Below are 14,327 nucleotides of genomic sequence, written 5' to 3'. Positions count from 1 at the left end.
TTACTTCATTTGTGACTCCATTTGGGGTGTTCAGATTTTGTTGCATGCCTTTTGGTTTGGCTTCGGCCTCGGCAGTATTTCAGATGTTGATGCATCAGTCGTTTGAAGGGGTGGTGGGTGTCAGCTACTTTCAAGATGACATTTTGGTTTGGGGCAGCAGCAGGGAGCAACATGATGCAAGGGTAAGGAAGGTCATGCAGATTCTTAAAGAGAGAGGTCTGACTGTAAAATTAACAAAGTGTCAAGTGGGGGTGGAGGAGGTCACATATTTGGGAGACACTTTGAGTTCACGAGGTATAAGTCCAAAAAGGGAGTTGGTACAAGTGTTGAGGGATACGCCAGCTCCGGTTAATAAGGATCAGCTAAGGGCTTTTCTGGGTCTTGCAGAGTATTATGTTAAATTTGTGTCAAATTACGCGGAAAAAACAGTGGCCATGAGAGCTCTTATGAGGAAGTGTGTAAGATTTGTATGGTCTGCGGAGTGTGCGGCAGAATTTGAGTTGGTTAAGAGGGAGGTGGAGAAGGCTCCATGTCTGAAATCATTTGACCCAAAAAATAGAACTGCGTTGACAGTGGATGCAAGTGAGGTGGGCCTAGGGGCAGTGCTAGAGCAATGCATTAATGGTGAATGGGTCCCGGTGGCTTTTGCTTCAAGGACCTTGAGAGATGTGGAAACCAGGTACTCTGTAATAGAGAAAGAGACTTTGGCCGTGCTGTGGGCTTCAAAACATTTCAGGACATTTGTGTGGGGCATACCCTATGTAGTCAGAACGGACCATAAACCATTGGTACAGGTATTTTCTTCCAAGGGAGTCATGGCAGTATCCCCGAGGATTGCGAGGTGGTCAGTACAGTTACAAGATTACAATTTTTCCTTGCAGTATGTTCCGGGGAAGTTTAATGTTGTTGCGGATTGTTTGTCCCATTTGCCAGTTGTAGAGGACAGTGAGGGGGGAGTAGTTAAGGAGGATGATTTGCAGGAGTGTCAGGTTGCTTTGGTCACTTCGGCTGTGGAGAAGTCGGTGTGGGATCAGGAGTCTGAGGATGACATTGAGTTAAAGTGGATTAAGGAAGGTCTGGTGAAGGGGTGGCACACTGTGAAGGAGAGGCCGGAAGGGAAAGGTTATGTCCAGGTTCTCCAGGAATTAGCAGAGGGTCCCTGGGGTGTCTCTAGGGGTAGTAGATTGATACCCCCGATAAGTTTGAGGGGGAGAATGGTGGAATTGGCACATGATGGTCATTTGGGCCCATCATTGACTAAAAGGAGATTGAGAGAGGAGTATTGGTGGCCGTCAATGGACAAGGATGTGGAACAGGTGGTGAAAGAGTGTCTAGCGTGTTCTGTCAGTGATAAGAGTAAGGTATTGCATCCACAACCGGTGCATCCTGTTGAGTTTCCAGAGCAGGTATGGTCGAAATTGGCTTTGGACATGATGGGTCCGTTTGACTGTTTAGAGCCTGAGTCCAGATACATGTTGGTGTTGGTGGATTATACGTCCAGGTGGATTGAGGTGGCGGCGTGTTCAGGTGTTACGACCAATACCGTAATTGATTTTCTGAGGAAAGTGTTTGACCGTGAGGGTTTACCGGCAAGTTTAGTTACGGATAATGGTGTGCAGTTCACTTCTAGAGCCATGAGAGAATTCTTGGAAAAGCATGCCATTTCGCATTATAGGACAGCTCTGTACAATCCTTCGGCAAATGGTCTGGTTGAAAGGGCCAATGGCACGATTAAGTCAGCCATACAATTGGCTTTGGCCAATGGTTTGAACTGGCAAGAAGTTGTGACACAATACCTGGCTGCATATAGGAGAACTCCTGCCGTGCTGACGGGAAGATCTCCATTTGAACTTATGAGGGGCAGGAAGGCAGGTACAAGGTTGAGAACCCTGCCTATGGGGGGTGGTGGCCCATGCGAAATGGATTTGCAAGCAATACATCGCAGCATTTTAGAGCGCCAGCAGACTGTGGGGTCCTCACAAATGAGTAGGAAGGAGTTGAATGTAAAGCCTGGGGATCAGGTGTACATAAAGAATCCTAGGTTAGTTCATAAAGGGTACAGCACTTTTATGCCCGTGAGGAAGGTTGTTAAAGTTGGAAAAGGGCATGTGCACTTGGAGGATGGCTCTGTTTGGAGTAAGAGGCGTGTGGTGGTGGATGGATGCAGACGTGTGGACAGGGATAGTGAGGAATGTGAGGAGGAATCACAGGAAACAGCGATGGATTATAATCCTGTGGTGTCACAACCCATTGGGAGTGAACAGCAGCAGGGGGTACCAATCCTAGGTCCTGTTGATCCACAGGTCAATGTGGAATTTCAGAATGCTATGGCTCAGCAACCTGATCCAGTTCAACAAAGGGATCGTGTGGGTAGGAGCTGTGGACGTCCCATAAGATTTAGGGATTATGTTTGTTAAGAGTGAAGTACATTTAATATTATCCATGCTACTTGTATGGATATAACTGTTAAAGTAAGTTGAATTTATGACATGTCATGTGATGTTGTTTCATTTTCTATTGTTGAAAAAAACATTTTTTGGTGCCAACATTTTTATCCAAGGGAAGAGGATATGTTGTAATACGCACGGGCTCGTGCATAGGCACACTGGTGGAATGTTGATGTACGCTCAGCAATCAACATTCCACAGTGGCCGTTGAGCGAGGGGAGCCGCAGTTAGAGGCTGCGGGGTCTCGCCAATAAAGAAAGATAAATACAATTACCTTTGTCGGTGTGATTGTGTCAGTATGCTTTGGCGTAAACTCTGCAATTGTAACATTCCGCCAGGCTTACTAAAAATGATTATCTTCTCTCCACGAGCAAACTTGGGTTAATATTAGGCTTGACCAACATGGTAGGATCACAAATTTTGACTTCCACCCAGAAAGGACTAAAACAAGGTTGCATTCTCGCTCCAATGTTGTTACACCTTTATATGTCCGACCTGGGCGAGGCTATCATTAATCCATCTTCAATAGCCCAGAAACTGAGTGACTTTCCCCTACAATGGATGGGCTGCGCCAATGACATTGTATTATTAGACTTCACCCCTGCAATGGCATGAAATCATCCCTGTGTTGTTTGAAAGTGTTCTCTGATTTAAATTCCCTGGTAGTTAACATGAATAAAATCAAGGTCATGGCTTTCACAGCGTCATCTGAAAAGGCGAAGGGGATGTGTTGGCACTTGAATGGGGAGGCCCTTTAAGTGGTTCCAAAATACAAACACTTAAGCCCTAACTTGGATACTAAATTACGAGTGACACAGCATTTGGACCAAGTAAATAAAAAAACTTTTCAGATAGCTGGTAGTATTGGACCTTAAGCCTGTAAGGGTCAGAGCTATTCAGCCTGAATTTTAGCGCAAGTAAACCAAGTCAAAATTGTGCCTATTATTATTATTCTAGAACTGTCAGCCTCAGAGATGGCAGTAGAGAGGCTGTGCTCCTGTGCCCTGATTAATATTACATCCTCTACTACAATGACTGACCTTGGCTCAACAGAAACCTCTCAACCAGCTAAAAGGCAGAAAGGAGAAGGTGAAACTGAGAAAAGAGATGACAAGCTTCTGGAACCTCTCACTAGCTTCTGGACATAGAGATAAAAACCAAGTTGATTAATGCTGAGGAGAGATATGTGGACCTCACTACTAAGGTTGCTCTTATTGAAGATCACTTGACCATTGCAGATGAGAAGACTGTGAAATTATATGACAAGATAAGAAATATGGAAGCACAAAATGAGAAAATGGTGCTTAAACTGTCAGAGCAAGAAAACTTCTCTTGAAGAAAACAATAGGGTGGCTGGCTTTCCTGAAAATGTTGAGCAAGGAAACCCATGGCAATTTTGGAAAAGGCTTTGATATCAATGTTGTATTTGGACCCTAAAACCCCTTTGGAGATGGAGAGAGCACATAGGTCTTTGGGACAGAAGCCTGTATTTGGTCATAGACCAAGGCACTTGATAGTGAAGTTTCTGAGATTTCCCACAAAATAACTGATTCTGAGTTGGGTGATTTAGCATGGGGTCGGAATAAGATCATGATTTTTGGGGACATGAGCAAGGATGTACTGGAAAAAAGGAGAGCCTTTACTATGGCAAAGGAAAAGTCAACGAATAAGAAACTGCAGCATTATAAGTGTATCCGGCTATTCTCCGGTTGGTGATAGAGGGAAAGATTCACTCCTTTTCTGACAATAAGAGTGCTGAAACCTTCTTATCAGATCTTGATGTTTCATCTATTGAGACTGTTTCTGCTTCTGGATCACAAAAGAACATACCCCCAATGAAGAAGAGATTACTTATATAAGCAATTTGGCAATAGTTTTTTTTTTTAACTTAGTTTGCAGTTTTTATTTTCTTATTTTCAATGTATATAGGTAATTACAGAAAGTGGAAATGACCAATGGTAAACGGCTGCATGGAATCTTGGGTTGGATTAAAAGATATTATGGAGGTAGTATAAAGAGAAAAGGACCCTTCAAAACAAAACAACACAGTCGGTGTGGGTCACGTGACGCTGGGCATGCTACACGGCATACGCAAAGCGCTCCAGTGGAAGCCGACAGATCCGGACGATGATTACGAAGTGGAATGAGCAGGGCTGAAGAGGGGAAGCCGGCGAACAGACGGGGACGGTGGAACTTGGATACTGGATGCGCAGACACAATAGTTGCGGTGAGGAACGGAGGTAACTTTCACTTGTGCTCCGAGGGGCTGGTACTTGTCTTCTTAACTGGGGCTCACTGACTACTTGATTGTGTCGGATTGAACGTGAGCTAAAAAACATCTGGACGGTCAACCTGCATTGGATGGGACATGGAACTATGTTCTGAGAGCTGTGACTATTAAAAGGGCACCAAATGGAAGTGCAGCGATCTCTGTAGTTTAAAGAGAGGCAGTATTGGTATGTATTTTTCCCTCAGTCTGCTCGGCATGCCCAATGGGTTTGCTGCGGGTCTTACTCGATATATATGTGTTCCGCTGGGAATTGAAATGTGGAAATATGCAAGACAGCCTCTGAAGGTTTGATAAGAGGAACAAGTTTTTTTACGTAGTGTTCGTGGAGCAGAAACAACATTAGCACAGTGACGCAAAACGTTTCTACGGTGAAAGTCTTCCATCCTATGTTTGCACCAGTAGTTAAGACTGATGGCTATGCTATACAAGGCCGACGCTGAAAGTAATGTCTCCACAGTGTTAAGGGCCACGATTCCGACTCCCCGCCTTGGTTTAAGGCTATTTGATGATGGATGGCTTTGGTTTGCGAATCTGGCTCCTCTCATTGATTTAAGACTTCCTGGTGGAGGATGGCTATGTTCACAGGTTCTGGTACAACTCTGATACCCCCTTTTTCATCAAGGGTTAGTCAAAGGTACGACCACCTTTGATGCTTTGGATACAAGCTCTTGACACTCGGTGGCTGTGAGGAACGAGTGTGGAGATGATTCTTACTTTATTTGGTGCAATAATCCCTGGTAGCAGGATTCTTCTGATGGGGAACTTAATAATAATAATAATAATAATAATAATAATAATAATAATAATAATAATAATAATAATAATAATATTGCTTATCCTCACACGGGTCATCCATTTCATCCATCATCACTCAATACAGTGTGCTTCTCTCCTCGGAAGGAACGTTGGAGTACAGAGGTTACAGAGCACTTGAATTTGGTGGAGAGGCTGGGTCTCTTGGAATTAACTGATGTTTAGTTGGTTAGAGGATCTGATTTTTTGATCACCCCACCTGGCGGCACTTTGACTGTGGCCTCTCATTGTGATCAACTGGTTGCACTTGCACTTGACTGTGGGCCCTTGTCTGTTTGGGTGGGTTTGTGAGTGGTTTGGAAAGGGGGGGCTGGGTTGTGTGGACTTTAAGATACAGTATTGGAATTGGGCTGACCCTGTGTGGTGCAGGGGGTCCGCGTCATGAGTTTATTAATGAAGGGTGTGGTGGGTGTTAATCTGTTGTCAATAAATAGAAAAAAATGAGTCAGTGATTAACTGCTTTATCTACTTTTTAATCAAAACCATGCATCCTAATATGCAAATCTCTCATCTACTCCCCTCTCCGTTTTGAATCAGTCTGTTATGAGTTCACTTTCAATTGCGTGTTTATTAGTAACAAAAGAGGATTTTTATTTTCACTACTTGGATCACCGACTGGACTTTTGAAAGCTTATAGCAAACTACTTTATGCTTGTTAAGGTGTTTATTAAAAGATTTGAGATAAGCCTATTGTGTAAAATGTGTTGTTTTGAATCACCATAATAAAAAGAATTCTATACATATAAAAGTTAAAATATGTGGGTTTGTGAGTTTGTGGCAAAGTGTATGTTCTCTATACAATTCCACACCGTTTCACCAATCTGCACCACATTTTGCACAGTCACCTGTTAGGAACCTCCGGACATTATTGGCTACATGACATTTGGACACCCCACCCCTTTCCCTGGATTTTAGCAAAAGGGAAAATGTGTGTGTGGGTTTCTGGCTTCACGCATGTTCTCTATACAATTCCACACCGTTTCACCAATATGCACCAAATTATGCACAGGCACCTGTTAGAACCCTCCGGACATTACTGTCTACATGACATTTAGACATCCCATCCCTTTCCCCAGATTTCAGCAAAAGTCAACATTTGCTTGGGGGGTTTGTGGCCTGCAAAGCTTTGTTCCTTATACAATTCCACACCGTTTCACCAATCTGCACCAAATTATGCACAGTCACCTGTTAGGACCCTCCGGACATTACTGTCTACATGACAATTAGACATCCCATCCCTTTCCCCAGATTTCAGCAAAAGTCAACATTTGCTTGGGGGGTTTGTGGCCTGCAAAGCTTTGTTCCTTATACAATTCCACACTGTTTCACCAAACTGCGCCAAATTTCTGAGAGATACCTGCAACTATGAGGGAATGAAAGTCCGGGCAATGCCGGGTGTATCAGCTAGTTCTCACTAAAAATCAACATGCCTTGGCTTTCAGAAATTCCAAACAGCGATCCTAATTATTTCAATTCATTTTAAACATTTCTGCTTGTTGCATCTAGGTGTACAATCATGATATCAACTGGTGTTTTTTAAAAGAATATTCTGTTTGTCTGTTCTCACTTTGTCAATTGTTCTAAAGATAATTGTTTCTAAAATCAAGTATGTTTCAAATCTATTTGCCTAAGGCCTATTTAGGGTGTAGATTAATGCTTGTTTTGTTGTATGTACAGTGATGCTAATTTTCTTGCTACTTGAGATAACTTCTGGCCTAAATCCGTTCATTAAAGACATCTCTTAAGACATGCTGTTTCAACACAAACTATGCAGACATTACTTACCTTATAGCCTTTCCAAGCTAGAATCTGTCTTGCAAATTACACAAGCAAAGCTTTAACCTAAGGGCTCTCATTCAGTTTCAGGACATAACCAGAATCAATAATGCTAGCCCTTAATTCCTTATTCCTCTAATTCAACTCCAGGAAATGCAGAATTAGAAATTCGAGGCACCTGACTCTTTGCAAAATAGAAAAAGATATCATCATTGACTTTTATTCAGCTTTAAAACCATCAAGTACAGGCACATCAGAAAACCATAATTCACATCAAGCACCACTTTCTAGGGTAACATTTCTCAAGATAAAAATGATTTAGTAATATAAAATTTAAAAACAAAAAGTTCATAATTCACATATCATTTACAGAAGTTTTAAAAAGAGAGGAAAAAACGATATCACATATTTCCAGCTAAATGACTGAGGAGAGCAAGCTTGCAGCCTCGCAGTTCTATCAAAAAGTATACCATTTTCAAACAGACAATTGTGGTCAGAATCATTTTGTAACATTTGGTCTCCATTTCTCAAGCTTTTAATCTATATATCCAAGCCCTATGTTTATAACGGGCAGTTGAAAAAACTACATGGGGCATTACCCAGTGTTTGCATAGATTCAGTGCATCCTTTATTGTGCATATCCCTACTGCTTTGAATATTGGGCGCAGATAGAAATCTTTAGGTTTGTTATACATTGCTCAGGTCAAGAGGAAATTAGTTACTGTTTCTTCTTTCGCCCCCCAAAGCGGGCAGTCTCCATTATCATCTCTTCACTATGCTTAGTGAAGGACGACAATGGCAATATTCCTAACCTTAATCGGACATACATTGCTTTTTCAAAAGGGGGATTCATTTGATCTATGTAACATTCAAATCCAGTCCCTGACTTGTGCAATAAATAATCTGGGCCCAATTCTAAACCTATTTACTGCTTCTGTGTGGTGATTTCTTGATCTTATGTCGTCACCCTTTATTATTCTGGTGCGAGTTAAGTCATTCACACGCCAGGAGGTCTCCCAGGCTTCGCTTTCATCTAAAGCCATCAGAATGTCCTTTATATGTTTCACCCACCATAGGGTTCTCCCTACCACCAAAGTCAAGAGATGACCTAAGGCCTCTCTTTGTTTCTTTAATCCGTCTGTGCGCTACGGTCTCACCCAGTATAACACTGGTTTCAATCGTATGTGATGGCACACTTGCTGAAGGAGCACTCTGTGGTAGCAGCAATAACTGTTTCAGAAAATTACATTCCACCCTGTCCAACACCCTTGTGTCCCTGCATCCCCAAATGTGAGCCCCATATAATGATAATTCCAGCACATAGGTAACTGCACCACTCCTGTGTTTATTAAAAAAGGATTTAATAGCCCCACTTTGTTTGCGAAGGTTAATGCTGGACTTTTCTATCTGCGCTGACCACTGCCCGATGTCCTGGAACCGAAAACAGAAGTAATCAAAAAACTGTACTTGCTCCAATTTTATACCATTAATTTCCAATGTAAGGGGATAATGTTTTGTATGTGTCGGTCTGAAAACCATTACCCTCATCTTCCCTATGTTTACCTCCATCTGGAATTTTTTGCATTTTCTCTTGAAGACGTTCAGGGTGGTCGTCAGGCCTTGTGGTTGCCAAAATCACAGCGTCATCAGCGTAAAAAAGAGTTGGATTTTTTTCTGTACCCATCTTAGGACAGTCTAAACACCACGCTAATAATGCATCTGTTACCTCTTGTATATACACAGAGAACAAAAGCTGGGCGAGAACACATCCCTGCCTTACACCTTTCTTTACATTGAAATGAGCGGTTAGTTCACCTCCAAGTCCATAAGGAACTGCTGCACAGTGCTCAGAATAGAGCTGTTGCATTAAAATGATCAAATGTGCGGGGGCTTTCCTTGAGCGCAGAATTTTCCACAGCATCTTTCCAGAGATACTATTAAAATAAATCCTTAAATCTATATATACTGGATATAGTTTAGCTTTCAATAACACAGTATACTTTTGGATTAAAAGAAACAGACTAAAGCACTGATCTGCAGTCCCTTTGCTAGCCTGGAACGCTGCCTGTAAATTGGTAATTATATGATTTGAATATGCCCACTCTTGGAGGTAACTTAATAAAACGTTCCCAAATATTTTTCCAGAGCTATCCAATAAAGAAATCAGATGGTAGTTGGCAGGCAAATCTCTTCCTCCTTTCTTGTATGTGGGGATGATCAGTGTTTGTTGCCAAGAAGAGGGCACCTTTCCTAATCTGATAATGGCATTGAAGAGTTTACACAAAACCGGCAACCATATCGTGGTTTCATCCAAATAAATATCTACTGGGACAAAGTCTGATCTTGCTGCCTTTCTCCTTTTTTGATATTTTAGAGTCCTCTCAATGTCCCTCATACTAACAATAGATATAACCGAATGCACATTCCAGCGCTTCTATACTTTATCATGGCTTAACATGACATACGTAATACGGGGCTGGCTTAAATACAACTCAGACTCCATCTAAGCCTTCTTCTCTGGCTGGCTTGTAAACAGCCTCCTTTTCTGTCTCCCGTACAAGGATTCATGGAATATTTGCCCAGTTCAAAGTGAATTTGCACTGCCGACACAAACCCTGATTCATGGAGCTGTGCAAAGTGTATTTTTGCAGTGCAAAGTCCAGGCAAAGTTAATCTTATCTAATTATTCCACTTGCTGATCTGGCTGTTTAAGAGATCTGTCGTGGGCAATCAGCCAGGCACAGCAGATTCTTTTAATATTATAACAAGTGGCACCACGCTTGCTTGAAAAAGTGGACAGTACCAGATATTGAGGCTGGCTCTTTAGCAGACTGCAATAGCTTATTTAATAAGATACGTACTGCAAAATGTCCCACAGGTCAGCAGTTGGGGGCCTTTGGCTTATCTCGTTCTGAATGATTTGCTTGGATTCTTTTGACTTATTGATGGCATATCTTTAGTCTTGCTTCTTCTGAGCGGACCGCTAAACATATATTTCTAAATGGATGTTTCTGAATTCAATCCTGAATGCACTCGAAAAATAGGCGTTTCCCATTGTCAATTGGTAATTTCTAAATTGGAAGTCGAATATGTATCTACATCTTACTCGTGCAATCTGCTTCTTACCGCTATTCATAGCCTCTAAATCTGTTCAGCTGCTCTAATTACAAGGCTTGTGTGTGCATGCAGTTAATAAGGAAGTTCGAAGGCACCCTTTTTAAGTCTGTGCAGGTGTTGGTCAAATGTACTGTTCTTCCTACCAATTACATTGAATAATTGACTTTCTTTTGTTGTGAGTGCTTCTAGCCATTCACAAATGGCGATGAGCTAGTCACGCTGTAAATAGGTGGTATTTAGGATCTATAAATATGATGGCATATGTGCAAAACTAATCCGCTATCCAGGCCTTCTGTACAACTGCTGGGGCTCAAATGGGGAATTGAGGATTTGCACATGAGATGACCTGTGTGCATTTCACTTAAACCCCAAAACTCTCCATGTGTTCTGTGCAGCTGCTGTCATTCAAAAGTGGTACTTAGGGCACTTAAATGAATTGTGATAACTACTGCAAATAACCCTCTGCAAGGTGCAATGTAAACTCTGCTTTATGTGTACCTTTGGCCTTTACCATCCAGGGAACCTCAGGGAAATAAGGTATTGTTGCTTAAATAAGCTACTTCATTGCATATCTGATTCTCTTTGGACAGTTAGAAAGTGAAGAGCGCAGACTCTATCCACCAATCAAAGCCTGCATTCCAGGCTTCTCGTTTATTCTTTTGACCGTTTCACCTCCCTAGCTAATCAGAATGCTTGGAATGGATGCTCTAACCACCTGTAAAGTCTGTATCTCAAGATTCCCTTAATGTTCTGTACACACCGGGCGCTGGGCATGGACACATGGACAATCTGTGTTGCAGGAAGCCCCTGGTGAGTCTTGTTGCCTCCTAATCAAGCTATAACATAATTAGATCCCTTGTCATCGGCTCTAATGTGTGGCAGGTGACTTTCACCCTCTTTAGAGGTCCTCTCCTTTGGATCAGGGCCACTAGGTTGGTCAGTGATCACCTACCACAGAACAGAGCCCTCTGGGTCCGTCTCTAATGCTTTACAAATGTTTTGTCAATCCACCAAACATGAGCGGTCAGTTTCCTGATCCAAATCTCTACCATTAATCCCTGAATAGAAGCAAAAACGAAATGTTGGCAAACGTGGACTAAACCAATTCACAAGATGGAGGGGGGCACAAACTAATCTTACTCACAGTTGGAATCAGGAGACTCAGCTTATCAATGAACTGTGGCCATTTTTGGTTAACCAATCTCTTTTAATTTGTCATGTATTGCATACGAAATGTTCATTAATTCATTAATTTGTAACCAATTAGGTTAGTCCTGTGTCATAGTGAAGTGACGCGGGGAGGAATCTCATGCAATCTAGTGGTTACATTGTTCCTGACAGAACGAAGTAGAAATGGGGTTTATCAGCACTTATAAATAATTATTTTATCTGAGACAAATCACTTTATCTCACAGTGGCTTCAGCTCCTTACGTACCAAACTTAGGATGGATGACTCAGAAACAAGCTGACATAAGTATAAAGTGTGCACATAGCATACCTGTTTTTCTGGAAAATGTAGTTGTGAAGGTCTGTCCTGTCAAATTGTTTATGATTGAACAGCTGCAGCTCTTCCTCTGTCTCCAGATCTCACCGGGGACCACTAATAAGCTCCGGACGCTGAACACGCCTTCTGCATCAAACACACCAGCATCTGTCTGCCCTTGGAATTCATGGCTGTCAATGTGCCAGAGCACTGGGCCCCAATCATTGGTGACCCCGGACACCACACACAGGAGCACCATTTCACCAGGGAGCTGGGGATCTTCTTGCGGCAACAGAATAGAGAGACGGGGAGATTGGGTTGTATCTGGAAGTGAGATGCACAGACCAAGAAAGTTTACATCGCTCTCTGCTCTGCATTAATAGAGAAAAATGATACATGCAATTCATAAAATAGAACATCAGGCTAAATTCAAAGATAATATAGTGAGAATGACTACATTCCCTAACCGTTGAATAAACAGTACCGTATCACATCACAAACGGTTCTTTAGGAGAAACAGTATTGCAGAGAGTTCAGTGAGCCAATAATTCAGGTAAACACAGGTGGGGAAAACAATGTGCTATCTATCCCTATCAGAAGGACACCCTATCCCTAACGTGGGTGCCTAACCCTAGGTAGCATGTGATGTAATGTCTATCTAATAGGGATATATAAAGAGGAAACTGTCCCTCATCTCACCAATAGTATGGAAAAAAACAGAGTTCATGGACGTTTTAAATCGTCCTAAAAGAGCAACGGTGGAACACACAACTCCTAAAATGCTGAAAGTAACAAGGCTGGCTATTAGATCATTGTTAGAACAGCTAATTAGCTTGCATGGACTTCAGATAAACGTGGGATTTGCATCCGTTTTTATTCACCCAGGGGCGTCTCATTAGCCACATTTGGGAGTTGTGGTTTCAATATCTAAAATGTACCCATCTAGCTGGGACACCATAAAAAGCTCACACGATGTGAGTAGTGCACTAAGATTTCATTCATTGTGGTGTAGATATTGAATATCTAGTGGAAATCAGTTCTATTATCACTTGTGTCACAGTCCATGAGAGGTGCTTGAACCAGACCCTTGGCATTCACCTTCTTCACTCTGGTGCACAACAAAGACAATGCTTTGCCAAGTCAGATACAAGACCAACATTGAGGGCCTCCAACGTCAGAATCGTCACAGAACTCAGGTATTTCACAATCACGTGACGCTTAACAACCTGCGCTACATTGATGACATATTCTTAATTTGGACAGAAGGTGAAGACTCTCTTAAACAATTCCATGCAGGGCCATCTTAAGCACTTTTTGGGGCCCTGGGCACGGACATCTTTGGGGGCCCTCTCCACCAAACCAATGGAATTAAGGGATCAAGAATACTGGCCGCACCCCTCAGCCCCCACCTGTTGCGCTCCCAACCAATAGGTTGATATGCTTTCTCGTAGCATAATAAGCATGTTTACTCCCTTTACGTCCCCTTGTCCTCTTCATTCTTGCTCTAATCAGAACGATAAACAAGTAGCATTTGAAGACCAACATTAGCAGTCTATAAAGCGGTTACTGTTCTAGTACATACAGGATACTTTTTATCAATAACATCCAGGAAGGTAGATGTAGTATTAATGCAGGACCGTATGTAAAAGGTACATGCAACCCATAATAGACACAGAACTCTCATTAGCTGCATCACAGAATGCAAAAGTGCTCATGCATGAATAAAGACCAGCAATTGGAAGGAAGGAAAACGCTACACATGGATAGTGGAGGCTGATTAGAAGCTACCAGGAAGGTGTCTTTATCCAGACAGACTGAGATTAGAAGTGGGATATGGTTTTCAAATAGTATTGCCATTAGATATCAAAGGAACAAATGCCTGTGGTGTGCGATATAAATATGCTCACTATTAACACAGTGATATCATGAACAAGGCTTTTATGAAGATCATTCCATGAGAAGGAAATCACTCGGAAGGGCTGACAATTTTAAAGCTTTAGGGACTGGCAATTATATGATATGATCTGTTATTTATTACCCGCTTATTATCCAGTGGTTTCTCAGCGCGGACCCAGGGATCAAACCTGTGTTGCTCTGTGTGTGCTTGCTTCCAACGCAAGCACGTTGCCCCTGAGCTTTCCTCCCGAGACTCACTATTGAAAGGTTAAGCAATACAAAATTCAAGGAGATGCCCATGATCACACATTGGTGAAGGAGTGAAGCAGGGAATTTTCTGCCAACTCTGTAATTTCTGCATATTTAAATGTTTTCTTTTCCAGTTATTACCATGAACTAAAACCAACCCAATTTGTTTAAAAAAAACAGACTTTGAAAGTACTCAAATCACATTACCAAACATGACCATTTTTAAACAACATATTATAGAAGGGTTATATGCAA

General features: G+C 42.0%; 1 protein-coding gene across 1 annotated transcript in view; it reads right to left on the bottom strand.

The window, feature by feature from the left end:
• LOC138581114 (uncharacterized) overlaps window positions 1–14,327 on the bottom strand; it is a 175,490-nt gene that overhangs the window by 79,821 nt on the left and 81,342 nt on the right. Inside the window, exon 3 of the mRNA XM_069652201.1 lies at window positions 11,943–12,251. Coding sequence (XP_069508302.1) covers window positions 11,943–12,251 — 309 coding nt within the window. The remainder of the gene's footprint in view (window positions 1–11,942; window positions 12,252–14,327) is intronic.

Source organism: Ambystoma mexicanum, chromosome 1p (assembly GCF_040938575.1).
Source record: "Ambystoma mexicanum isolate Mex_15411 chromosome 1p, UKY_AmexF1_1, whole genome shotgun sequence".
In the NCBI taxonomy this organism is placed as follows: domain Eukaryota; kingdom Metazoa; phylum Chordata; class Amphibia; order Caudata; family Ambystomatidae; genus Ambystoma; species Ambystoma mexicanum.
Note: the sequence above shows the minus strand (reverse complement) of the source record. Positions and strands in the feature narration are given on the sequence as shown.